The sequence below is a fragment of the Anolis sagrei genome, chromosome 1 (genome assembly GCF_037176765.1).
Source record: "Anolis sagrei isolate rAnoSag1 chromosome 1, rAnoSag1.mat, whole genome shotgun sequence".
Classification (NCBI taxonomy): Eukaryota; Metazoa; Chordata; class Lepidosauria; order Squamata; family Dactyloidae; genus Anolis; species Anolis sagrei.
Window position 1 is genome coordinate 178,713,003 of NC_090021.1, and position 27,893 is coordinate 178,740,895.

Below are 27,893 nucleotides of genomic sequence, written 5' to 3' on the forward strand. Positions count from 1 at the left end.
TCTCTCAGGGGGCAAAGGGGAAAGGCAGGGATGGCCTCCGGAAGTTGCGAAATGCTTCCCGCGACCTTTGGCGGAGCATGGGCCTACCAGAAAATTCTCGAACCCGGCGGCCCCGGAATCTGAATAAACCACACAGCGCGCGAGGCAAGCCTCGGCTGGCCCCGCCCACAGACTCACTCGCAGGAAAGTTGCGCCTGGGTGACGTCACGGCGGGAGGGTGTGCGGTTAGGCTGGTTCCGGGGCCTCTCCCATGCGGCCGGAGGGAGAGGGGAGAAGGGGGCGGGGCCGGAGGGTGCAGTCGCGAGACGTGAGAGTCGCGCGCTGGGGTTGCGAGCTGCGTGCGCGCGTGGCTCAGCAGCAGCTTCTCTGCCTTCCCTTGATCGTCCCGCTGCTCTTGCAAGTAAGTCCTCACATAGTAGGGGGTGCAAAATAAGGGGAAAGTCTCGGAGTTCTTTTCAGCCGTCACCCCTTCTGAGGAAAGTGGTACGGTCCGGCTGAGAGCGAGGGAAAGCGTGGGACTAGGGAATTGGTACCTTTGCGGGGGGGGGGGGGAATCTCTGAGTTTCCTTTTAGGTGTATTATGAAAATGAGTGTTGGTTTTATTTGCTTAGGAGTTTTAGAGTATAGCCAACGGAATAAAGGGTTGGACTGCGGGCTATATAAACCAGAATATCAAGGCAGAAAATCCCACGATATCTGGTTTGAACTGGGTTATTTCAATCCACACTTTGAACTGGGTTATCTCAATCCACACATTGAACCATATTCCAGTTCAAAGCAGATAATGTGGGATTTTATTCAGCTGTGTGGAAGGGGCCTGCGACTACTCCCATCCCCAGGATGATGTAATAATATCATAATGGCCTCTCAATACCATTTTAAGTGTTCTCACTACATGGTTATAGAATTTATAGATTATAGGGTTTATAATTGGAAAGAAAAGGCTAAATATCTCACAAAATGAAACATCCCACAGGAATGAGACATCCCACAGGGGGCAGTTTAAAGAAGTTATGATTCTGCAGCGTGGCTTCTAAGGCCCTTTCCACACTGTGGATTGTATACAGCTGTGTGGAAAGGACCCAACACTGCCATATTAAATCCAGATGATCTGCTCTGCACTGCATTATATGGCAGTGCAGACTCCTTTAATCCAAAGCAGATAAATGTGGACTATTTTCTTTTATAATCTGCATTATGTAGCAGTGTAGAAGGGAACTAAAAGTATTGAAGAGGCACGTGTTTCATTTGCCAGAGTGTGAGACAGGAGGCGGAATCTCTCACAAAACTACACATCCCAGAATTGACTTGGTTTAGAATTGGGCTGGTCCCCCCCCAAGCCCCACCTGTTATTTTCTCCAGCAGTAAGATGCAGTGATTGCTTATTTAATTAATGCAGTTTTCTAACGTTGGCAGTCTTTAGGAAGAGCTTGAAGATGTGGTTGTTCCAGTGTGCCTTCCCAGAATAGGAAACTCCAAGCATCATGTCTCAAATGCACATTACTAGAGATTTAAGATTAATTGCATACTGCATCTATCTCCAAAAACCATTTCACTTGATTATGTCCAGCATTTTTAAATATTTTAATAATTACATTTGGCCCGGCCTTAGATTTTAACTGTGTCGTGGTGTTATTGTTGTAGTTGTTATGCTATTGTTTTACTGTTGCATTTGGCCTCGGCCTCTTGTAAGCCGCACCGAGTCCTTCGGGAGATGTTAGCGGGGTATAAATAAAGGTTTATTATTATTGTTGTTGTTATTATTAAACAGAGGCTGGGCGACTAGGAACAATGGCTTTAAATGACAGGAAAGGAGATTCCATCTGAACATTAGGAAGAACTTCCTGACTGTAAGAGCTGTTCAGCAGTGGAACTCTCAGCCTCGAAGTGTGGTGCAAGCTCCTTCCTTGGGGGCTTTTAAACAGAGGTCAGGTGGCCATCTGTTAGTGATTACATGCATGTGGTCTCTTCCTCCTCAATGTTTCTGAGACAGGTTGATTACACATAGGAAGCCCTGGAGGTCATGAAGGACTTTCTCTTTGCACGCCTTTTGCGGGGGTTTCTTGTCTTGGGAGGTTATCATTAAATGATCAGGGTAGAAGGGGGCCTCCGATGAGCCTTTATGAGCCTTGATCTGTGTGTTACTTTTCAAATTTGGGTGCCTCTGGCTATGTAAGAGGAGGAGTCTGCAAAGGTGCTTGCAGCGCCGCTCTCCGGCCTCCAGGGGGCGCACAAGGCCTTTCTCTTCCTCTTTCCATTTGACCTTGTGCGGCGCGACCGGATGGCGAGGAAAGCGCACGTGGGGCCCCAAGATATGCTTGGCTTGCTCCTTGGACTTTCCCCTCTTCTGCCCACCCACACCGCCCCCTTTGCATCAAGTTGTACTCCCTTTCTTCTTCATTGCTTCATTTTATCTTCTACCCAAGTTAACCCATCTACCAGAGTCCATGCTCTTGCTTTCCTCTGACTTTGATACAGACTCAACCAGTTTTGAGATGAAAGGCGGGGTGGGGTGAAAGAAGTTGATGGTATTCAGTACTTCCATAAAGTTGTGTACCTTTTTGGAGTTGTTACCAATTCATACTCAGACAAACTCTCTATTCTGTTTAGAAACATTCTCTAATTGTTTTCATTCTTTGACTATCTCCATCCTTGCAGTGCATACCAAAAATCGTATAAAAGGCATGGGCAAACTTCAGCCCTCCAGGCGCCTTGGACTTCATATCCCACAATTCCAAACAGCTGGTAGGAGATTAAGTCCAAAACACCTGCAAGGCCAAAGTTTGCCCGTGTGTGAACCATAAGCTCCATATTTGGTGGATTCAGCAAGATTTGTTCAGCAATGAATGGCCTTGGTCTTCCTCTGAGGCTGAGAGAGTGTGACCAAGCCACCAAGTGGATTTTTGTGAGCCAAGATTTCAACCCCTGTCCCTCAAAATCTTGGTTCAATACATAACCACTACACCAGTGGTTCTCAACCTGGGGTCCCCAGATGTTTTTGGCCTACAACTCCCAGAAATCCCAGCCAGTTTACCAGCTGTCGGGATTTCTGGGAGTTGAAGGCCAAAAACATCTGGGGACCCCAAGTTGAGAACGACTGCACTACACCATCCTGGGTCACCTAAGATTAGTTTCAGTAAATTGTGCTTCTCTTTCCCCACCCCCCACTTCGGTCCAAAGGCAAAGAGATCATAGGAGGAAATGTGCAAAAGGGTTTTTTTGGAGGGGGGGGTGAAAAAGCTCAATGCATAGCTCTCTCAGACACCAACTGTAATAGACACTGTTGGAATGAGATACGGGGTCCATCTACACTCCGGAATTAATGTAGTTTGGGCCCATTTTTGCATCCCTGGTTCAATGCGATGGAACCCTAGGAGTTGTAATTTGGTGAGGCAGAGAAAGCACATTTCTAATAAGCCTTGAAATGGCAAAAAAAAAAAAAAAAGCCCACAGCAAGGTTCAGCTATATCAATGACACCTTCACCATTTGGAGCCATGGGGAAGAATAATAGAATCTAGAGTTGGGAGAGACCTCATGGTCCATCCAGTCCCTTCACCATTATAAACTGGGGTCCCTTCTACACTGCCATATAAAATCCAGATTTGAACTTGATTATATGGCAGTGTAGACTCATATAGGAGCCCCCTGGTGCTGCAGTGGGTTAAACCGCTGAGCTGCTGAACTTGCTGATCAAAAGGTTGGTGGTTCAAAGCCAGGGAGTGGCATGAGCTCCCACTGTTAGCCCCAGCTTCTGCCAATCTATCAGTTTGAAAACTTCAAAAAATGAGTAGATCAATAGGTACCACTCTGGCAGGAAGGTAACAGCACTTCATGCAGTCATGCCGACCATATGACCAAGGAGGCGTCTACAGACAATGCTGGCTCTTTGGCTTAGAAATGGAGATGAACACCAACCTCCAGAGTCAGACTCAACTAGACTTAATGTCAAAGGGAAACCTTTACCTTTTAGACCTCATATAACCCTGTTCAAAGCAGATAATGTGGATTATCTGCTTTGATAATCTGGATTATATAGCAGTGTAGAAGGGACGCTTATTTCAGGGCCCTTCAGCATAGCCATATAACCCAGAATATCAAGGCAGATAATTCACCATATATGCTTGGAACTGACTTATCTGAGTCCACACTGTCATATAACCCAGTTGAAAGCAGATAATGTGGGATTTTATGGAGCTGTGTTGAAGGGCCTCAGGATTTGTTTTCTAACCAAAAGCCTAGTGGGAATAAAATGCAGATCAAAAACAAAGTTGGTATTCAAAAATAACATTAAAAAAGAAATTTAAAACTCAACCAGTTAGACTTCTCTTTCAACAGTAGTGCAGTTTGAACGTCATAAGCATAGCAGAATAAAAAGTTTTTGCTTGCCAATACAGGGATTGCTGCTAAAGGGACATATTATGCCTTCTTTGATCTGTTAGTGGTCACGCTGTTCGGTTCGTGGAAGAACACTATTTGGGAATGCAGTGCTGCTGACACCCAGATAAAGTTTATGGAGCTATGATCAAACACAACTTTTTGGGATCACTTCAGGGCATAGGGAAGAGGTTGTAGGCCAATTTAGTTTTTATACCTCAAAGAGACCCATGGGCTCATTAATGCAAACGGACCTATGTCATACATTAATTAGCATTCCTAAAGGCAAGCAGTTTGCTTGGTGGTTCTTTCAGTGGCAAAATAACAGAGTGGAAAAGAGTTGATGTACGAGATTGGATACTTTATGTAATTAATTGAAGGCCACATAAGCTTGGAGTTCATGGTTACAGACTGCACTGAAGATTAGCCTCCAGGCTTGGGACACTAGGTACTCTGCTCATGTTGAAGCCTGTGTAATTTTTATCTCTTTGTTTATAGAAATGCTACGTTTGCCAACAGTGCTTCGTCAGGTGAGGCCGGTGTCCAGAGCACTTGCCCCACACCTTACAAGAGCCTATGCAAAAGATGTCAAATTTGGAGCAGACGCGAGAGCGCTCATGCTGCAAGGCGTGGACCTGCTTGCCGATGCTGTGGCTGTCACCATGGGACCAAAGGTACAGAGGTTAATTTTCATGGAATTGATTAAAAGTCTGGTTTTTTTTCCCGGTGGGAGGATTGAACATGTGATTAATACATCCTGATGTATCGAGTATGCTTACAAGCACTTAATTCATACCCTTGGACTCTTATTTTTAAGTTTTGCTTGTAAAGATACTGCAACTTAACATACTTGCCTGATGTGAATGAGTTTGTAGCAAGGTGAGTGAAATATGAGGCAACCTCACATTCTATGAGATTTCAGAGTGAAAAGAAGCAGGAGCAAACTGTATTGTGTGGGAGATTTACAGTGCCAGGACTACCATACAACATGGAATAGGTTTCTTTCCAATTTCCAACAGAAAGGGCTATTATAGCTTCATGGAGAATAAATGCAGTGGAGAATGTTCACTATCTTCTATGACTGCTGTAACCAGAAGTTTTGGTGATCTCTGTTGAGAAATGTAGCAGCTACTGGTACATTTCAAAATAAAAATAGATATCAATAAAATTACATTAATTGAGGCATCAGTAGGTTAAATGCTTTTGAATATTTACATAAAACTGTAATTTCAGATAAGACTTTCCAATTCTGATTAAACCATTATTATAACCACCTTCAATGTAAATGTGCTTATATATCCTTCCAATAATAATAGCCAAATAATAAATTATTATTATTATTATTAATAGAGTCTATAATGGAAATGTAATAATAACTAATAGAATAAAATAATAAATGTAATAATAGAGTAAAATCATAAATGTAATAATGATGGTGATAATGATGATGGTGATGACAGTAAAATAATAAATAACCTTGACTCATGTATAAGCTGAGGGGCCATCTCCAGAGGGTGTGGAGGGTACCCTGTGGAAATAAACATTTTAATTGTGTACTCTAAAGGAGCAAGGTAGCAGTTGAGGCTTATTCTTAATCAGTAAAAAAGATAAGTGGCGTGAGTCTAAGTTTACTATTAAGTTTTTGAAGTCTCTTGGTAGTTGTTGTTTGGTTGTTGATATTCCAGGTTTCCATCAGGTTCCTACTTTGTTTTATTCCCATTAGCCTCCATGCCTGCTTGTGGTTTCTTGGGCAGAGGTCCAAAGATTTGCTTGAGTACATTTTTAAAAATGTCAGGTGCCCAGAACTCCCTCTGCTGTGTTTTCCATGACCTCACATTCGGAAGAGACACTCAGAGAGCCAGGGAGATGTGTTTTGCAAGCTTCCTAGCAAAGCGTTTGTTGGAAGAGTCCCACCAATAGTCAAGAATGAATTTCAGAGACATTCCAGTTGGTGTATGTATCATATAAGCACCCACTTCTCAGATAAGTGTGGTTATCACCATCCCCTGTATCACCAAAGCTGGTCAGAGTACTTCATTGTATTCTTATTTATTGCTATGGTATCATGGTTGCTGGTTACTTAGGTTTGTGTTCTCTATTCCAGCAGCTCCATGAACATCCACATAATAGGAGCATTCACTTTATTTTATTCTGACTGCTGCTTGTCCTGGTCAACACTGATGTGTTGTTAATATATCGTGTGAATCACAGTATAAAGCAGCGAGCTGCCAAAAGGCTCTGATAGTATTGGAAAAAACCAAAAAGCTGTTTTGGATGCAAAACTCTCATTCTGGGTTGTTAAAAACAGTAAACATTAGCAAAAATTGTACACAAGGTGTGCAAACCTTTTTTTTAAAAAAAATCATGTGTTGCATTAACAGGGGAGAACAGTAATCATTGAACAGAGCTGGGGAAGCCCTAAGGTGACAAAAGATGGTGTGACAGTAGCCAAGGCCATTGACTTGAAGGACAAGTACAAAAACATTGGCGCCAAACTGGTTCAGGATGTTGCCAACAATACCAATGAAGAGGCTGGAGATGGTACCACAACCGCAACAGTATTGGCACGGTCAATTGCAAAGGAAGGATTTGAAAAGATCAGTAAAGGAGCAAATCCAGTGGAAATTAGGAGAGGTAACAATCTTGATAAAATTTGTCTTGCTTTGTGTTTTAATGGTCTGACTGTACAGTAAAAATTGAGTTGGGTAAAGTTTTTCAATGGAATTTGCATGACTCCACAACATTTAAATGCAGCATTCCCACCCCAAAGTGGCATCCTCCAAAGGTTTTAGACTATGTTTCCAGTTATCCATAGCAATTAGCCATCATTGTTGGAACTTGATGGAAGGCTTACTTTAAAATGTCTGAAAATTGCCTCATTACAAGGCTACTCTAGCACAGTGGTTCTCAACCGGGGAGTCCCCAGATATTTCAGCCTTCAACTTGCAGAAAACATAACAAGCTGGTAAGCTAGCTGGCATTTCTGGGAGTTGTAGGCCAAAACACTTAGGGACCCACAGATTGAGAACTATTGCTCTAGTACTTTCTGTCAAGTAATGTGTTGAAACTTCCCATGTTTAATATGGTTATGCATTATGTAACTGTGATGATATTTGTTAATAGGTTTGGGGGCTGAAGTCATATTAATTTATGTATTTGCCATCGTAAGTACTGAGAAGATTTTAAATTGGTGCCCCCAGTGGCACAGTGGGTTAAACCACTGAGCTGCTAAACTTGTTGACCGAAAGGTCGCAGGTTTGAATCCGGGGAGCGGGTGTAAGCTTCTGCTATCAGCCCCAGCTTCTGCCAACCTAGCAGTTTGAAAACATGCAAAATGTGAGTAGATCAATAGGCACCGCTCTGGCAGGAAGGTAACTGCGCTCCATGCAGTCATGTTGGTCACATTACCTTGGAGGTATCTATAGACAACGCCGGCTCTTCGGCTAAGAAATGGAAATGAGCACCAACCCCCAGAGTTGGACATGACAGGGGAAAACCTTTACCTTTTAGATTTTAAATTGTACTGTGAAATGCTTTTAATGTAAACCATTTTGAGTCTCCTTATGGAGATAAGGTGTAAATAAACATAATCATCATCTGATTGACTGTCATGTATTCCCCAGGAGTGATGCTAGCTGTAGATGCTGCAATTAATGAATTAAAGAAATTGTCCAAACCGGTCACAACTCCCGAAGAAATTGCTCAGGTAACACTCATTTCTTCATAAATAAATTGGTTCTCTTTTCCATCTATTTTCTCTCACAGAAGAGTTATGCTATTTAATAGGACTAGCAGAATGATATTTCTCTTTCTCGGGCTCCATCTGAACTGCCATATAATTCAGTTTAAGAATGCAGCTTAATTGCATTGAGTCTACACTGTCATGTAATGCAATATTTCAGATTTAAAATTTGTGCTGTGATAATTGTGGTTACTTTTTCTGTCCTCTGGCTTCAGGAAGAGAGTGAAGTTATATTTTTATTTATTTAACAGGTTGCAACAATATCCGCAAATGGAGATAAGGAAATTGGCAACATAATCTCTGATGCAATGAAAAAGGTTGGACGAAAGGGTGTTATAACAGTTAAGGTAAGAGGTGTATATGAGAATAAAAATTGCTGAATCCCCTGAACCATTTTAAGTTTTAGTTTAAGGTACATAGGCTTAAAAATCTAATAACCAAGTGTTAATATTGCAAAGTGATACTTGGAACAATGTATAGTGAGATAAGGTCTGTATTGCAAAGCCTGTTACATTATTGGATGTATCAATACTATTTTTAAGAAAAACCTAGTAACTGGCTTATGGGAGAAACTAATATTGTTAATCATTACTTCAGGGGTATTTAAGAGTGAATGGTTTGGATAGAGTGTTTAAATCTACTAGTTATTCAAATGACTTTCTCGTTCTTGGTAAAATAACTTCTTCAATATAAAATATGGCAAAGGAGAATGTCTGGCTTGAAACAAATGCATTGCCATACTGTTTGTTTATTTTTAAAATCCAAAGCAAGAATCATATGGCATTTTTACAGGTATTAGAATAATATAATACCTGTAAAATATAGTAGTAATAGAAATTACAGTTTGGTAATTTTCTTTTATGTTTTATTTAAATAGGATGGGAAAACTTTGAATGATGAGCTAGAAATCATTGAAGGTATGAAGTTTGATAGAGGCTACATTTCTCCTTATTTCATCAATACAGCTAAAGGTAAGTTAACATAACTGGAACAAAGTGTTGTAGTCTGTTCTCTTTGGTGTCCTCATGATTTGACTAAAGTAAAATAAGATTATTATTCTCTCTTTTCAATCAGAATTAGGGATGACTGCCAATACAAGACTCAGTCTTTGATAGTGTTTACATAATTAGTTCATGGGCATAGATTCTGTTTTCTGTCCCTTTTGGCACATTCGCTAAACATATATAGCTAGACAAATGAATACTGATATTTACATTGCATAAATTATGAGGAATAGTCACTTAATCATATTATTTAGACTTTCTTTTCTTGAATTGGTTGCCTCAGCTGCAAAAGACTTAATTCTTTTCAGATTGGTAATTCTGAATCAGATCAACAAGAGAAATATGGACTTTCTCAGATAGGTGGTGATTGACCCATAAAAGTATGCAACCTTCTATGAAATATTGACCTTTTGTGGTATTTTTGATTGCTCAGAGGAAAGCAGTACAAAATTGTGTTAAGTTCAGCACTTTTGCGGAAATGGGCTCCAAAGAGACTGAATTCGAACTATTAGAAATTTAAGTGAGAAGGACATATCAGAATAGAACTTTCCTTTTAAACAATGGCTAGCAAGATCTTTTGGAAAATGGTATTCATAACCTTTTGGAAAACGGCATCTATAACCTTTTGGAGAGCATAACTTTTTAGAAAAACACGACCTTTCAGAGAAGAGCCAAAAACCCTTTAGAATCTTCTCTTATGGTATACAACCAGATGTAATTACGCATTGCAATGATTTCAGTTGTTAGACAGAATAACCTGTTATCTCTGATTTGTTAGGAAAAGAGATTTGCCAGTGTATAAAAACAGCAGAACTTTAGAAGTGTTTTTCAGTGCCTATACACACACACACAAACTCCTATAAAACTTGTTTTATATTATGCACTCAAGAGACACGAATGAAGTAGACTTTGATAAAATTAACATATTTTGTTTACTCACAACCTTCTTGTGTTCAGCATACACAGCTACAAAAACTTGTCAGACCAATTTTAGATATGCCTGAGATAATTATCTGTGCCATCCGGCCAAGACATCTCTCTTATAACAAAACAGCTATCAATAGGTCACATAGTCAAAAGGAGAGAGAGAAAGAGAGCATGTGGTCTGCAGCCCCTCCTTCAACTTCTCAGGAACCATAGAGTAAAGGAAGCTGCATATGCAGAACACACATACAGGAAACAGTAAGCAACAGGATCATAGATAAACAGTTATAGAAAAGGCTTGAAGAAGGTTGTCATTTCCAACAAAATCAATGTGTGAATCTTCCCATATTTCGATTTTCCATATATTGTAGTGATTCAATAATAAGCTAAAGGAATAGGTCTCTGCTAGAGAGTAATGAATGTCTTTTGTAGCAGGGATATATTTGACATTTTGCAGCTGTTGAAATATGTGGCAAAAGTGGCACTTATTAGCATTTTATAATCCAAAAATCACTGACTATTGAAATTGCTGTGAAATAGTTGAAGAATCCTGCTTTCCTTTGTAGGACAGAAATGTGAATTCCAAGATGCCTATGTCTTAATTAGTGAAAAGAAGATCTCCAGTGTTCAGTCAATAGTACCAGCTCTTGAAATTGCCAATAATCACCGTAAGCCGTTAGTTATTATTGCTGAAGATGTTGACGGAGAAGCCCTCAGTACACTTGTATTAAACAGGTAGGCTTTACATGATCCCAAAGATTTGTTGTGTTTAAGCTTAAAAGTCGATATATACAGCGGAAATTAACAGTAAGAATATGTTCTTGGTTATCTGCGGTTTTGTGAATTGATGACAACCTGTGAAATTTTCTCTTCTTTTTTAGACTGAAGGTTGGTCTGCAGGTTGTTGCAGTAAAAGCACCTGGGTTTGGTGACAATAGAAAAAACCAGCTTAAAGACATGGCAATTGCTACTGGTGGTGCTGTAAGTAAACACTTGAAATGTCTTCAAAACATTCGCAGACTGTCTTTGCTTAAAAATAATAAATATTGAAACGTTGATCTGTATATGGATGGCCAGCATTATGCAAAGCTGCTTTCCTCTTCACTGGGTAATTTAAATTCATAGTGTTTGGGATATACTAATTGCCAAAGGATAATGGCGAAAATGTCTAATTCCATAGATAATTGCTGCCTCCATTTCACTATACAATCGAACCTCTGCTTAAGAGCATCCCAACTTTAAGAGCATTTTGAGTTAAGAGCTGTTGCTCCCCCTTGGTTTTGCTTTGGCATAGGAGCAATGTTTTGAGTTAAGAGCTGGTGTCGCTTTGAGAAACTTTGCGTTAGATGATTTTGAGTTGTTTTTATTCTTGGTATGTTTGCTTCATGAAGACGGAGGGAGGGAGGCTGGAATGAGTCAAGTGTGAAAAAAATGAAGCTTCTTCGCTTTGTGTTTCCACCATTTTAAAGTTTTCTTTTTTATTGTTCCACGTGAATGTGTATTTAAATATTATTTGTTATGTATAAAGTACATATTATTTAAAAAACACAAAAAGGTTTTGGGGGCCTGAATTAATAGCATTTCATTGGAAAAAATCATCTTGAGATCAGATCAACTTGAGTTAAGAGCTCAATAAGTGAATGAATTAAACTCTTAACTCAAGGTATCACTGTAATAGTGTTCAATCTTATCGGAATAAGCAGCCTTCACTGGGGGCTGATTGCTTTTCCAAGAACTCTGCTTACAAAATTGGCTTTTGATGTTAAGGTCGAGGGCTTCAGCTTCTAGCAGTCCTTCCAGTAGTGGATCCTGTAGGTCCTCATTTGAGTCATTGGTTACTTGTCATTTTTTGTTCATTTTATTTTCTTTGTGTAGAAAATAGTGGGATTTGCACTATTACTTAAACAGAAGGACACTGTTTTTTTCTGCATATCATGTGTTCTTCCATTGAGTTCCAGGAACTAGACTAGCAGCAAAATTAAGAATCTCTCCTTTTTTTAATGTGCCTGCTGCAAGGCTTGGTGACCTTTCAGTGTTCTATGTTATTTGTTTCAGGTTTTTGGGGAAGAAGGTTTGACCTTAAATGTGGAAGATGTCCAGCCTCATGACTTTGGCAAAGTTGGAGAGGTCATTGTGACAAAAGACGACTGCTTACTACTTAAAGGGAAAGGGGACAAATCTCAAATTGAAAAGCGTGTTCAAGAAATAATTGAACAACTAGAAGTTACAACCAGTGAATACGAGAAGGAGAAGCTGAATGAGCGCCTGGCTAAACTTTCGGATGGAGTAGCTGTATTGAAGGTAACTATAGTATGACTTCTCAGCCTATGAGTTTAACAAATGCTTGTGCATCTTTTCTTGAGATCAGAGATTGAGAGAGAGAGAGAAAGGACCCTGTTTCAAATGGCATCTGAAGTTTGGCTTAAATTTTGTATGTTATCTACTTTGCCTTGCTGTAATTCTTTCGTGTTGTTGTGGAAAACATGATTTATTATTATCTGGACTGAAAGTTACTCTTTTTGTATAGTAAACTCTTAGAAGGAATTCTCAAACTCTGGAAGATAGTGTGCTTTAGAGATCAAAATCGAGATATAAAATGGGCCCAATGTTTTTGAAACAGTTGTTCAATTGTAACCATTTCATAGTGTAAATCTTGGTGGATTAAAACATTAAATATGTGCCAGCTTTATTTTTAAAAAATAGCATTAAAAGGGAGAATGTTATTTAGTTCCTGGCTATTAAATATGCAAATACACTTTATTCAGTTGTACAAATCATATAAGATACAGCATTGATTCCAAACACCCAGTATTAGTGCTAGGTATTGCTAGTTAATTAACACCAAGAATCCTAATATTCTGCTTAATCTCTGATTTTGAAATAATAATGTGTTCCTCCCTTGTCAGTTTGAGTGGCATCCCAATTTTATAGGAAATTTGTTGGTTAATAAAGGCATATACAATTCTAAAAACTATTTAGAATGGCCCCATATCTTGGTAGAGCCCTGTAACAGCATTCAGCTGAACATAGTCCAATCTTTGTGTGTTCACATTCCCAGTTTATCCTTATATGTAAGTATTTGCTTAAGGATTGTGTACGTTTTAGAACAAAGGGATTGAACAGGAAAAAGAAAGCACATGAGAAGGGAGAGAGCAAGTTCAGTTTGGAAGGCAAAGATGTCCAAATGTCATCTTGAATGGAACACTTCTCAATCTCTGTAGTTATTATTTGATTTCAATTTTGAGAAGAGTCATGGATATATTATGGCTGTATGGGATGAGATTTGGAGTCTAACATCTCCACAACCCTAGATTCCTCACTTTTTCTAAATGTGTAGTAATCATATATTTTGGCTCAGTTCTTTCTTTGGGTTTTACTAAACTTAGAGAAAGCATTAATTCCATGATCATTGGATGGTTTTTTTTCTGACCGGATATCATTAGTTGCAAATAATAGCTCATGGGGAATTTATTTATTGAGCTACATACACTGGACTCACAAGCTGTTGGTAGAGAGAAGTAGATAAAATCTAACAGGAAGGAGTAGGCTTGTCTTGGGCTAACAGAAAAAAACAAATGAAGGCCTTGGATGTCTCTAGGGATCTCAGCCTGGGTGTTAACCCTTACATAGGACGTTCCTTGCCACAGACCAAAAATATCTTATGGTAGAAAGCACATATCCTGCCATACATAAAGCAAACTGTTTATCCTGAATAGTGTGGAAGTAGCAGGGCTGCAGGTTTTTGACATTTCTAAGCTGCTAGTTTAGTTCTACATTTGCAGTAACACAACACTGTTGTAGTAATTATAACATCTCCCCTTCCTCGGAACTGTCCAAAGCAAACTTTAGCTGTTGATAACATAGCTTGAAAAATAACAAGGACATTACATGAAAATGAATACTATTTTAGTTTTTATAGTAGTTTGTTATGCAAAGGCAATACAGGCAGGATTAAGGTTCAGTGCAACGCATAGTGGCATTGAGGGGATGCGAAAGAGCCAGGTTTACATATTAGCGTTTAATTTGCCATGAAACTTAGTATATTCTTATTACACAATCGATACAAACTGGGAATTCAGTTGTGAAATAATTCTACACTCTTCATGGCATAACTAGTAGGCAAAACTAACTTATTTAGTACTTCACGGATTGAGGTTAATGTTAGGCAGGACAGAGACTGGCTTGTCAGTGTCAACATTGTCTAATCACCCCTCTTTTAGGTTGGAGGAACAAGTGATGTTGAAGTAAATGAAAAGAAAGACCGAGTCACGGATGCCCTCAACGCCACTCGTGCAGCTGTGGAAGAAGGCATTGTTCTCGGTGGTGGCTGTGCACTACTTCGGTGTATTCCAGCACTAGATGCTTTGACTCCATCCAATGAAGATCAGAAAATTGGTAAGAAAACTCAAAATGCCAGTTCACAATTTCCATGAAACACTTGAACCTTAAGACATTGGATTGGTGCTTAGATTTCTTTTTGCAAGCATTATGTAAATATTTATCAGAATGGTGATAAATATTGATGTTGATGTTTTTCAGGCATAGACATCATCAAAAGGACACTGAAAATTCCAGCAATGACGATTGCTAAAAATGCAGGCGTTGAAGGATCACTAATAGTAGAGAAAATCATGCAGAGTGAGCATGACGTTGGCTATGATGCCATGCTTGGCGACTTTGTGAACATGGTAGAACGAGGCATCATTGATCCAACCAAGGTAAGTACTTGGGTGTCAAGTAGTTGTCGCATTTTGTGGGAAACTACGGTATAGCGCTTCATTTAACGTTCTTATCTCTTTTAGGTTGTAAGGACAGCCTTGATGGATGCAGCAGGCGTTGCTTCCCTTCTGTCTACAGCTGAAGCCGTGGTCACTGAAATACCCAAAGAGGAGAAGGAGCCTGCCATGGGAGGGATGGGAGGCGGCATGGGAGGGATGGGAGGTGGCATGTTCTAATCCTGGATGACATGGAAGCATATCATGAACTAAGAGGGCCTTGACAGGTTAAGTAAACGTCAGGTCAGTGAGAATGGGATGGATAAGTGGCTGCAGAAGGGGCAGTGTTGAAAGAATCACTGTAACATTTGTTGCTGGATTTGGGTTGGCACATGTTCATGCCTACAGATAATTTATTTTGTACTCTTAATAAAGACATTTCTACATTCCTGATACTGGGTGCAAGATCCATGTACCAATGCTGTGCTCCGAACCTAAACCAGTGAAAGCACTTGCCATTCTGTTAAAATCAGATTTTATTGGTGCCTGCTGTCACTAGGAAATGCAGAAGCCATTGTGTGCAAGGCTCGATAAAAATTGTGTACAAAATAGAGAAATATACAATTATGTGACAACTTTCTGTAATAAAAGATTGCTGAAACTCATGAAACGCATTACCTTATTCAGAAAGCATGATCTTGTTTTGTAGGTATCTGTATGGCTTTAGAGAAAAATATGAATTAGTTTGGTGATATTTAAGGCAGGGTTGGGGAAATTCCCTTCATGGGCCAACTTCTGGAAAAATGCAGAAGTTGTTTACATAGATCATTGTGGGAGGGAAGCGGCCCTGGCCACAGTTGCATAGATTTAAGGCTGAGAAATTACATTGCCTTCTATTACAAGGCAGGTATAAGATTTTCTTATGAAATGACTTAACATTTTCCGAAGAGTTTTACTCCTCAGAAAATGTACACCTTGAAATGTCTTTTGCATATAGGTCAAATGACCCCCAAGCAGTATTAAAACCTGGTTATGACTTGATATTGCTAAACACCATTTTAAAAGACCTCTATGCAGAGGGTCAGTACGTACTCTGCCATCCTCTCAATTCTAGAGAAAATGGCAAGAGTATGCCGTCAAAGTTAGTGTCTTGACTTTAACACTTTAAAAGGACAGTCTGTCAAGAGTACAAGACAAGCTTCAGTTTGGGTAAGCAATATATGAAAACAGATAAATCCAAACATCCTCTAAGTTAACATTTTAGAGACCTCAACATTTAGGTTACTGGGTCATTACAGGCTTAAGACTTCAGGAGATTCAACCATCTATTATAACACAACATTGTTGCATTCTATGAAATTATTTGTTGATTGAGCTCCTTGCCTAGGATTTGCTCATCTTACACAGTAAAGTTACTATCATATTTTATACACTTGAGAAACAAGCTTTGATTACACTTGTCCTCCGCAGGTTTAAAGCTTTAATAGCAAAAACAAATAACTTAAAATATGCACTTAAAAGAATAACTTAAACTTGATTCCACTAACTATTACACACTGCAAAACAAGGCAATGAAACTGCCACACTTCAGAGTTTCATATATGCTGGCAAGATGACAAAGGCAAATCTGGTAACTCAAGTTATCAGCACCTTGGAATTGCACTTGATGGAAGCTTCTACCATTATGTACACCTGCATCTTACATGGTTTTGTACAGTAGTATTATACATAATTGCCAAAAAATGTCCCCAAATAATTGGAAGCCCACATAAGAGAAGCATCCCATGTCTATGTGTGGTATCCAAGTAGTTTTATGTATGATGCACTTCATGAAGCATTAGTTCTCGAGGTATGCTGGTTTCTGGACCATATAACTTGGACGCTCTTCTCTCAAATGCAGAAACCATTTGCTTAACTACTTCATCAAAGAACAGAGTAGCAAGATGAGAATGCAGAAGGGAACGAAACTCAAACGAGATCTGTGAATGAAAACAATTTCTTTCAGAATATGCTTCAAGCAGTGCCCACAGCCCACTTAAAATATGAATCTACTTCCAAATTACAGAAATCCAAATGGGCAAGTTTCCCTTTTAAAAAAATCTAATGTTTTAAACTTTTATCAGTTTTGGGTTTTCTAAACCTACTTATACTTGTTAAGTAACAAAACTGGCAAGATGGGTAACAATGGGACAATGGTGTATACACAAAGCAGACTACTTCAGTAAAAAAAAGACAGGCTACCCTAGTGCCTCTTCCTTTGGAACAGGAAATGAAGCAGTGAGAGCTTACAACCACTATCGTAAATTTTAAATACTTGGCTCTCAAGGGTAAGATGTTCTTTGAGCCAAATTTAACTACAAAAAATTAATGCGTCCCAAGCATTAAAATACTGCTAAAAAAAATTCCCTCCCACTGATTTTTCCGTATTTTCAGTATAACAACCAAGTATTAAAAAGATTGAATTAATGTACACAAAACAGCAAATATACTGTGAAACAATTGATTTCAGTTTGAGTGGTAACAGCAAAAAGCCAAAGGGGAGAATGGCTGCTTCTTCAAGACATGGAAGGCTGTCTACTAGGAAAAATTACTGTGCTGAGATTACATAATTGAGATGCCATTAGGATCTTCCGCCACTCAAAGCTTACTCTCTGAATCAGCTGTAAAGACAGGTAAGTAGGGGGGAGGGTAGTTCATTTGCTTGAGAGCTTTAGACAGCTCGCAATGAAACTGCAGACTCCCCTTGTATTTCTTCTTTGGATAGATGAGGTTAACAAGGTTATTTTCTCCAGCAGCAGTGTTCCCTTCCTCTCACATGACATGCCATTTGAACACCAAGGGGACTTTGACAAACAAATGGGAGAGGAGTTCAAGTCTTTAAAAAAGCTAGCTTAAAAGATAAGTGTGCTTTCTAATGCAGCACATTTGGTAGCAGGCAATGTAGTGCATATGAGCATAAATATTTTAAATTGTGTATCAAATTACAGCTATCCATGAATTTCACTGTTTTCTTAGAATACTCAAAGGTAGTTTTGCCTCTGAAATACAGCCTACAGCTCCCAGCATTTGATGGCTGATTCCCTTCTAACTACTATTAGTAATAAGAGCTGATCTTGCATGCCTCCCAAGATCAGGTGGGATCTGGTGAAATTTATAGACCTTAACCATTGTCAGCACTTTTAAAAACTTTACAACAAACAAAACAGATTTGCGCCAAATAATGATGTTTATCACTTCCTCCAACATGAAGAAAATTACACATTTGTACATTAAGGTAAGAATTCAAAGAACTAGTTGTGCTGATTTATTTTCTTTCACCAACAAAATAGGAGGAAAATAGTACTGGAAGCTTAAGAGTCCCTACAGAATTAGTTTTCAGGCTTCAGACAATTATGTGGTGCTGAAAAAATTGACACTTAAAAATAGATTTCAAACAAACAAAAATATTGGGAGTGACATTGCATCTTGTCCTCTCTTCAAAAGTATGTATCACTGTTCTGAAAACCTTAGAAGGCCTTTCATACTTACTGAAAAATCCAAGGTGCATGTTCTTGGATAACCAGGGATTCCTGGACTGAAACGCCACACTGTTTCTAGATGATTAAATAATTTGCCATCTGTGCATGATGCCTAGGGGGAAAGATGATTTTTGAAACAAATCCTCTGAATTGTCCCATTTCTGTCACAACAGCTATGTAGTTATTAGAAAAGTTGCATCATTTGTCAGTCATTTCCATCACATCCAACAAAAGATATTTTCAAATAATCTTTAGGCTCAAATTGCTGATTAATAGCAAGCTTCATGTGCTCTTTAGCTGAAAATACCAGTACCACATAGGGTAATGGATTGGGAGTGTATGGCTTGGGCAAGCAAGAGAAGCTCGCTCTCCTCTGGCGTAAAGCTGATAGAGAAGAACTCCACAGATTCAGTTTGCTCTCTGGATGGACTCCACTGAGTACAGCAATAAAGAAAAGAACCTTACATTCTGCATCCATAATAGTAATGGGTGACCGCTGTTCATGTATATATTATTATATATATATATTAGTTATATTATTGTAGCCAAAAAGTGACATGCATTTTTGCATATTATTGGCATATTATTGTCTAGTTTCTTGTCAGTTCATGCAAAACAAAATGCTGCTAAAAATTACTTCATAATTCTATACAGAGAGTAAAATCAGAGTGGCAATTCCTTAAGTTCTTAGACTCATTAGATATAACATATGTTTACATATAACAAAAGAGCAGTCAACTTGTATATGACACAAAAAAGGGTAAGAAAAGTATTACCTTAACCAAGTGAGGTCTCACTAGTGTGACAACTGAAGTGTACCTCTCCACCACAGGAGGAAATCCCACTTCTAAATGTGCTTTGCAGTATCCTGAACGCTTGGATAACACATCTGATTTTTTGCACCAAGGGACAAAGTTCTTGTATTCACTCACAACCGCTACCACTTCATACATTTCTTGCATAGAATACCTGATAAAGAAAGGGTAGCTGGCTTTAGAAAAAGAATGTTCCTACTTTTTAGACACAAAGGAAGAATGTTGCTAACATAAGCTCTAAAAATTCATAATCTTTCAAAAGGCTAGCAATAGGAACTGGTGTAATGGACTTGTCAGAGTACCAAATTAAGACTGGGTGGACCCAGGTTCAATTCTCTGTGCCATAATGCAACTACTTCCTGGACAGTCTTGGTCTCGTTACACACAACAAGCGGAAGCCAGTTTCACCCAAGTGAATAAAAGCTCATGTGGTCAGACTTTTCCCTTTTTCTTGTGTGCTTCCCCCTTCCCCTCCAAAATGGCTATAGAAGTTCAATCCTAACCTGGAAAAGATTATGGGATGAGAACACAGAGGGAGAGAAGAATTAACAAAAAGTATTTTACTCTGCAGAGAGAAAACAAAATCATAGTGACTACCCTTTCAGATCCTACATTTGTAAACTTTCTGATTTATGGCAACCCTAAGGTACCTATCCAGGGTTTTGGGTTTTTTTTGCAAGATTTCTTTAGACCTGTAAACATAACACCTTTTATAAACCTGTATGTGGAATTTGTCACTTATTCACAGACTCAACAAGGCATAACCCTGTCAGACCTTCAGATAGTGTTATCATTCTTAGATATCTCATCAACAGATGTAAAAGAATCATTGCTAGATTTTGAGAGAGGGCAAATTTAAACTCTCCAAACTGCCATAAATTATTTGGATAGCCTTGACGGAGCTCCTCTCAGCATTCTTAGTACCTAGAATGTTGGTGACCTATTACTGGACTGATGAATACAACAAGGGCTGGGCACAGTAAGAGGATTTTGGAAATGAATAAACCCACCACATATTTTAACTTACTTTAGGTTTTCCATCAATAAATTACAGAGAAAAGCCTTAGCAGCCTGAATTTGTACACAAAAACAAAAATAGTAAAATATATTGTGAATAATAATAAAAATAATAAAACTTTGTTTATATACCGCTCCATCTCCCCGAGGGGACTCAGAGCACTCCCCAAGTAATATCACAAAACATACAGAGTAAAAACAACATATAGGCTACAAGTAAAAGTTCTGAATAGTCCTCAGTTGTAACTCAGTCTCAAGATAGACAGCATGAATCATTGATAGGTATGCAGATATCAAATTGGACTGAATACAATGTTCTGAGACAAAGAAGCAGAAGATATTTATATATGAAGACACAAAGGCTGGCTCCAATTAAGAAATCTGTGTCTGTATCAAAGTGCTGGAACTTTCATGGTTCTCCATAATCTGTATGCATACCCTAAGAAACAAATTCCACTGTGTTTCTGAAACAAAAAAAAAATCCTGGATCAGGAGGGAAACTCAAGCAATTTGCCAAAAGGAAGGCTTGGATTGTTTACTCAAAATCACAGACACAACAAAACCAAAGGAAACTGAGATACTGATTAAGGTTTCATTCTGCAAGCCAGAAACACAGACTTTATTAAATTGTAAAGTGTTTTATTATTGATACAAACCCTATAATTCTTCTTTCTGAATATTCTTTCCTTTTGTTCCCTAGTGGTGCAGTAATATTGAAGAAATTTCTTTTTGAAAAGATGCAGTATCTTCCTGGTACTTGTAGAAGAGGGGCTTTGCTCAACAAAATTTCCCAAGAAGTCAAATGCCTGCAAGAGATAAAACATTTTAGTAGAGTAAGTAATTAGTCAGCAGTATATTATATAATCAATGCAAATGATATCAAAGCTTTAACACAGGGACAATCATGGCATACAAGCTGTTCTGGATTAGGATACGTTTTTATGCCTCTGACAAGCTAAATATATCTCAGTCATGAGAAAGAACCTGGCAACAGTACAATACAAAAGCCTTCCTCCTTAAGACTTGGCTCCAAGTCAGTCTGAGGCCACATACTGCACTCTGCTCATGTATTTGAAAGACGAACTTCCTGCACAGCAGCAAGCATTCTTACTACTTTGATCCCTTTTCTTCTTAAAATCAGAAAAGTTGTTTTGATTGTAAAAGCTATATAGCTGAATAACACAATGATGTACATTTGTAACAAACTAATTCATAATGTATTGTAAGGGGATACACACACACTACTGAAGGGGCCTTCTTTTGCAGTTTACTATTACAACCTCTGCTGTGATGATAACAACCAGGTGGGAGCAATGACAATACTTTGATTTTCTACCTTAGCACAACATTCCACCTTGATCACAGGATGGCAGACACATCTATGTTACCTCTGGCAATACTTTAGAGAGTACCATATCTATATCAAGGATGGTCTTCGTATAGATTTGAAGTCCTTCCTGTACAGTAAATATTAGGCATTATTTATTCATGTTACATAAAAGTCCTGACTTTCACTCAATTAACCCAAGACATGTATTCTCTCTTCTCCCAACAATCCAGTGAAGTAGGATAGGTACAGAGAAAGGGAGTTTTATCCATGGTTATCTAGTGAACATTATGGCTCAAAGAACACTAGAAAGTATAACCCTCAAGTCGCTATCTAATACTTAGTACTCTATCCACTACACTCACATTGATACGCAAGAATTCTTCACCTTAGCCAGATACTCTTGGAAATCTCCAAAGCAGGCTGTAAAAGTGATGGCTAGCTTATATGACATTTTTGCAGCACTTAGCAAATTAAATTCATATTCTTTCCAAAAACATGGGGTCTCCACTCAGAAACTATATCTGGTAAGTTGCTGCATCCATTGTTTAATGGAAGCATGCATTTATATTTGCAAACGAAGAGAGAATCAGAACCAATTACACTAATCTCTAAATTTCCCAATATTTTGGCCACATGAAGCCAAAACAAACACCAAATATTAGGATATAAGTGTGGGCCATAAAATCTTGAAACTGCAAGACTGTGAAACAGCAGGTAAACATATTCAGATTTTAAACCAGGGGCCTCCTGGTTAACTTACTGCCACACAAAAAAGTTTGCTGCCACTATCTTCTAGTGACACACACAATCCAAAGAGTGGTTATCTTCTTCACACACAAACGAAGCTGTAAAACATGTATAGCCAGAGGAGAGCTAGTCATCTTCATTTTGATGTTGCTAATAATCCCAGTGAGTTAGTGTGGTATAGTCACTTGAGCACTGGATGAGGACTCAGCCCCTGAGAAACCACTTTTGGTTACCTTTGGTCACACACTCTCAGCTTCAAAAGAAAGCAAGGGCAGCTTCTTCTGAACAAATCTTGCCTTGACAGGCTTAACTCAGGGTTGCTACAAGTCAGAAATTACATGAAATCACACTACCACAACAACAACCTCGAGCACTGGTAATTTGTTTGTTAGCATTAGATGTCACTCTCAGACAAATGTCAAATTATTTGTTCAGTTTTCCGTTGAAAGCAATGCTATTGACTTAAAAATTAGAATTCTTCATGGTCTCTATGACCACTTGAAGAAATACAGTTCCAGGTAAGCAACCTGTCCATCTTCCATAAATATTGAAAAAGTTGGAAGCACTCATTAAAAAAATAAAAATAAACATGCACAAACAGAACCCCAGTCATGTATTTTCACCTACAAAACTCTAAGTCAAAGAGAACTGTAATGTTAGAGTCAAGCGATTATAAGGATGAGAAGTTAAAAATGGACTTGACCTTCACTGATCAGCAGACATCGGTTGTGTTTTTTTTACACAGCATTCGAGGAGATAAATCTTCTTGATCAAAAGTACCTGTCACAATCTCCAAAACCTATCTAGCTCAAATTATTAATGTCTCTATGTGCAGACTTTATATTTTTCTGTTTTGAGTATCAGAACTTGAACCATCATTTCATTTTTTTAAAATAAACTTTCTCTATTCTGTGTCATAGGATGAAAAATATGTAGCAGTTGGGGCACACTATAGGGAAAGTGTATAGTAGCTAGGTAATTTTAGAAATCCAGAGAAACTCATAATTGCCAGAAGTATATTGACGCAAACTCTTCCTATTAATTTAATACTACATGAGAATATATTTTTACATGGTGTCAGACAGGTATGCTGACAAACTTATTAATTGCAAGAAAATGAACCATATAAACCAAGTGACATTTAACACAGGATAAGATGATCTAATACAGGAAAGAGAAAGCTCTAATTAGCACAAACCAATTGCCCTAACCTTCATGCTATCTCAAGTGTCACTTCTGGAAAATCAATGTCATCAGATGATGATTATGTGACGTTAAGTTTGTCTCTTGACGGTTTCTGGAAAACAGCTGTAAATATTCTAAGGGAAGCCTCAGTGCCAAAGGCTGGAACCACATGTAGTGCCTGTCATCTAGGATCCTTTTGCTCCAGCGCTCCCAACTACTGAAAAGGCAAGCCACCATTTAACTTAGCCAGCAGCTTCCTTCTTCAGATAACAAGCATGCCACAATGGAAACAAACAATAACTCTGGATTGTTTAACTAAACATATTATTTAAATTAACCACTCTGAGTCCCCAATTGGGGGTTGAGAAGGGCAAGGTAGAAATGTTGTAAATGTAAATAAATAAATTATGTGTTGTAGTCATTATTAATTAATCTGCAGTCTTCAGGGAACACAGAAAACTGAATTTCCCTTCTCATCCCATCTCACCCAAAGACTGTTATCACTGTATTATAAATGCATAATACAGAATTAAGTCCCACTACTTTTCTTTCCAGTGTGACTTCATGCACACAATACATCCTTAAGCAACATTTTATGTTAGATTGGTGCACAGTCAAAGGCAGTTGCGTTGATTGTATATATTTATTCTCATCTACCCATCCCTTTTTTTATTCTTTAAGTTACAGACTTACGTAACCTGATCAGCAGTACAATCTGATATATATTGTTCAGGAGTCCCATTTCACCCAGGAAGACTCATGCTTAGCTTAAGCAAGTGTACAGGTTTACTCTGCAAGTGCATGGGCAGGACAGAAAGGGGAAGACATTCATCCTTTCCTCTTCCCTAGACTACATGTCATGCTGCTTATATGTTTCCTTGAAGCAGAAGAAGGAAATGTTTAAATAGATTTTAAAATACTGGTAGACAGAACTTGCAAGAGTGCTTTCCTCCTAGATGAAAAACAAGATTCACATCCCAAAAAGTCACTGTTCTCTTCTCTAATGATATATCATCAATATTGTAGTATTTTAAAATAATTCAAAAACTAGAAATTATTCTTAAGGCAGCAGTATTGAATCCAACCAATGGCATTAAAAAAATCTAAAAGGGAAGCACAAGACACCATTTGAAGAACATAGGATCCTGATATAAATGATCTCTTCACTACACTTATGGTGAGTCTCATCATATTGTATCATGCTGAAATTTTGTGAAGGCAAGCTCTCCCTCAATTAAGCCATGATCTCTCAACTCAATCTGAGCCGCTTCTTTGTTCTAATAATACCTCCCTATGTGTGACATTTAGAGGTGAGAGATTAGGTATAGCCATTATGTTTTAGTCTTGATGCCCGAAAGCAAATATGATAGGTGAACAAGTTTAGGGAGACGGGAGTGTGGTTAAGATTTTATATTCTGCACACATTTTCATTCTTCAACTAGTCGAAGAAATTCACCATTCCTTGGTGTACAAGAGAAGCCAGAGTCAAAATGGCATAACAAATCGCATATAATTAGTGATTTAAATGCAAAATACCATACAAGCATTTTCTCTGCTAGAGGGCATAGCTTGCACCTGTGAATGTTATTCAGAGAACAAAGTAAAGTTTAACACAGCAAAATCAACTAGAGGTGGCAAGAAGGTGGCAAGAAGGTAGAATAACAGGCTCAACAACTATTGGAACAGCTAGTCGTGTCATTTACAGTCAACCTGTAGGGAAAAGGGGACCACAAACCTCTCTACTGGGGTGCATCCACAGTGTTGAATGGATGCAGCCTGCCACACTTTAACTACCCTGGCTCAATGCTATGGAATCCTGGGAGTTGCAGTTTGGAGAGGAACCAGCACTTTGTCAGGGAAGGCCATAAAATGACAATTCCCATTATTCCACAGCATTGAGCCATGGCAGTTAAAGTGGTGGCGAACTGCATTAGTTCCACGTGTAGATGCACCCTAAGATGCCCCACTGCATCACCTCCCTTCTTTCTCATTCTCTCCACATTACTCTTCAATGTGGAACGGAGACAACAGCAACAAAACTGTCTCAATATCTAGTTTAAGTTTGGAAGACATCGTCCAAGTTCCTCCTCCACCCTTCAAAGCATGTTTTCATATGAGATGCCGTTCTTTCATCACTGAATCAAAAACATGCTGTGAATATCAACAGTACAACGCCAGACATAGTACTATTCCTTCACACAACTGGGATGCTGTTACTGGTTGCACGTATCAATGGACTAGCAGAACAAAGATCAGATTTTTTGAAAAAAAATCAAGGACACAAGACTAGATTATATTTTCATGCACTGTTTTTCCGTACTCAATAAAACTGTGGAAATCATGCCACATAAACAAGATGAGGCAATTGGAAAGGATTTTTTATAGTAAAAATGGCACGTAGGGGTCTGCAGATGTTAATGAACACCAGATGGATTAATCTGTCAGGGCGAAGTAAAACATTCTCCGTTTTCTTGTCTAGTATGAACCATTCCAATAAGAATGCACATTACACTTCTAAAAATATTCTTAACTTAAGATTTATATTTGACGTTTTTTGGTCCTTTCCAGCAATGTTTTTGTCTCTGTCCCAGCTTACATTTATTATACACAAAAGAAAGGCTACAATCATTAGGTTAAAGCCAGCAAAGGATTTCTGGTCCCCCCCCCCCCCCCCACACACATATTATTTTACTAATCAGTTGAGGGAGGCAGGGAAGACAGAGAAAACTCTTTACTATTTCACCTTGTACACATCAGGGTGGATCCACAGTGTAGAATAAATACAGTTTGACACCACTTTAACTGCCACGGCTCAATGCTATAGGATCCAGAGAGAGGTAGTTTTACAAGGTTATTTCGCCTTCTCTACCAAAGCAGATCCTAGAATATGGCCAAAAAACCCAAAAAACATACAACAACCCATGAATCCAGATCCATTCTGGGTCCTGATCGAGCTGAACTTAATGCCTTGGGCCCCTTCCACACAGCGGAATAAAATCCCACACTATCTGCTTTGAACTGGGATATATGGCAGTGTGGACTCAGATAACTCAGTTCGAAGCAGATATTGTGGGATTTTCTGTGCCTTGATATTCTGGGTTATAGGGCTGTGTAAAAGGGCCCTTAATTTAACCTCATTGGAGGGTGCATCCACATTGTGGAATTAACGCGGTTTGGCATCCTTTAAACTGTCATGTCTCAGTGCTGTGGAATAATGGGAGTTTATTTATTTTATTTATTTACTTACTATATTTGTATACCACTCTTCTCAGCCCTCAGGCGACTCAGAGCAGTTCACAATAGCAAAATTCAATGCTTAAAACATCATAAAACAGTTAAAAACAATTGAAAGCATTATAACAATAAATTAAACATCATATCGTCTCATAGTTAAAATCAAGATCCATTCTCACCATCCAATTGTTCCATAATTAAGTTCTTGTGGGTCTTTTCGGGCTATATGGCCATGTTCTAGAAGCATTTCTCCTGACGTTTCGCCTGCATCTATGGCAAGCATCCTCTGACCTCACCTCTGAGGATGCTTGCCATAGATGCAGGCGAAACGTCAGGAGAAATGCCTCTAGAACATGGCCATATAGCCCGAAAAGACTCACAAGAACTTAGTGATTCTAGCCATGAAAGCCTTCGACAATACATTGTTCCATAATTCCTATATTTGTTACACTGCCTATCCAAATGCCTGCTCGAACAACCAGGTCTTCACCTTCCTTTGAAATGCTAATTTTATAGGTTGTCTTGCCTTCTCTGCCAAAGAGTGAGTGTGCCTCACCAAACTACAAATCCCAATTTTTCCATAGCATTGAGGGCCCTTCCACACACACATATAACCCAAGTTATCAAGGCAGAAAATCCCACAATATCTGCTTTGAACTGGGTTATGAGTCCACACTGCCAGTTCAAAGCAGATCATGTGGTATTTTATTCAGCTGTGTAGAAGAGGCAGAGACATGGCATTCAACTGCCTCATTTACACAGTATACCCTGATCCTCAAACTCTGTAGCCTTCCAGGTGTTTTGGACTCCAACTCCCAGAATCCTCAGCTGACTCCTCGGCCAATGTTCAGGAATTCTGGGAGTTAAAATCCACAACTGACTAGAAGATGGGAAGGCCACATCCCTTAAGTAACCCTGAAACTGGCCCCGCGCCTCTTGAACTTCTCCCATGGAAGAGGAGAGAGGGAAAGACAGTCACTGGGAAGAGGGAAAGCAAAGAGACCCTTTTCCCTCACCTGAGGGCCGCCCTTCGCGGGGACACCGCCAAGCGCTCCACCAGCACCTTCCCCACCGCCCGGCCACTCCGCGCCATCTTCGCCTCAAGCCTCCCTAACGACCTCCATCGCTTCTCTCCCCTCACAGCCCCTGCCAAGGCTTGCCAACGCCTAGGCCACGCCCCCTCCGGGACTCGCCCAATCCGACACCAGCCCAGCCAAGCCTCCAGCCTATCACCGTGCCGGAACCCGCCTCTCCGGCACACTCCGCCCCTTTCCTTACTCCTCGCCC

General features: G+C 39.2%; 2 protein-coding genes across 2 annotated transcripts; one reads left to right on the forward strand and one right to left on the reverse strand.

Annotated features, from left to right (window-relative positions):
* The first annotated feature begins 284 nt into the window (after nucleotides 1-284).
* HSPD1 (heat shock protein family D (Hsp60) member 1) lies at nucleotides 285-15,430 on the forward strand. Its single transcript, XM_060781046.2, has 12 exons — nucleotides 285-400; nucleotides 4,874-5,049; nucleotides 6,757-7,009; nucleotides 7,999-8,081; nucleotides 8,369-8,464; nucleotides 8,995-9,088; nucleotides 10,612-10,780; nucleotides 10,927-11,026; nucleotides 12,101-12,346; nucleotides 14,266-14,440; nucleotides 14,585-14,763; nucleotides 14,848-15,430. Exons 2-12 carry the CDS (start codon nucleotides 4,876-4,878, stop codon nucleotides 14,998-15,000), a joined length of 1,722 nt encoding a protein of 573 aa, XP_060637029.2. The 5' UTR covers nucleotides 285-400; nucleotides 4,874-4,875; the 3' UTR covers nucleotides 15,001-15,430.
* COQ10B (coenzyme Q10B) lies at nucleotides 15,279-27,775 on the reverse strand. Its single transcript, XM_060781067.2, has 5 exons — nucleotides 27,623-27,775; nucleotides 20,767-20,916; nucleotides 19,055-19,247; nucleotides 18,289-18,390; nucleotides 15,279-16,739 (listed from the first exon to the last, which is right to left on the reverse strand). Exons 1-5 carry the CDS (start codon nucleotides 27,697-27,699, stop codon nucleotides 16,572-16,574), a joined length of 690 nt encoding a protein of 229 aa, XP_060637050.1. The 5' UTR covers nucleotides 27,700-27,775; the 3' UTR covers nucleotides 15,279-16,571.
* Nucleotides 27,776-27,893: the final 118 nt, after the last annotated feature.

Excerpts from the sequence above, each read along its gene's own strand:
- HSPD1 (XM_060781046.2), top strand. The coding sequence starts at position 4,876 with ATGCTACGTTTGCCAACAGTGCTTCGTCAGGTGAGGCCGGTGTCCAGA. Across the intron at positions 8,465-8,994 it reads AGGGTGTTATAACAGTTAAG|GATGGGAAAACTTTGAATGA; the intron begins GTAAGAGGTGTA and ends TTATTTAAATAG. Across the intron at positions 12,347-14,265 it reads ATGGAGTAGCTGTATTGAAG|GTTGGAGGAACAAGTGATGT; the intron begins GTAACTATAGTA and ends CCCCTCTTTTAG.
- COQ10B (XM_060781067.2), bottom strand. The coding sequence starts at position 27,699 with ATGGCGCGGAGTGGCCGGGCGGTGGGGAAGGTGCTGGTGGAGCGCTTG. Across the intron at positions 19,248-20,766 it reads TCAGAAAGAAGAATTATAGG|GTATTCTATGCAAGAAATGT; the intron begins GTTTGTATCAAT and ends TTTCTTTATCAG. Across the intron at positions 16,740-18,288 it reads CATGCACCTTGGATTTTTCA|ATCTCGTTTGAGTTTCGTTC; the intron begins GTAAGTATGAAA and ends TTTCATTCACAG.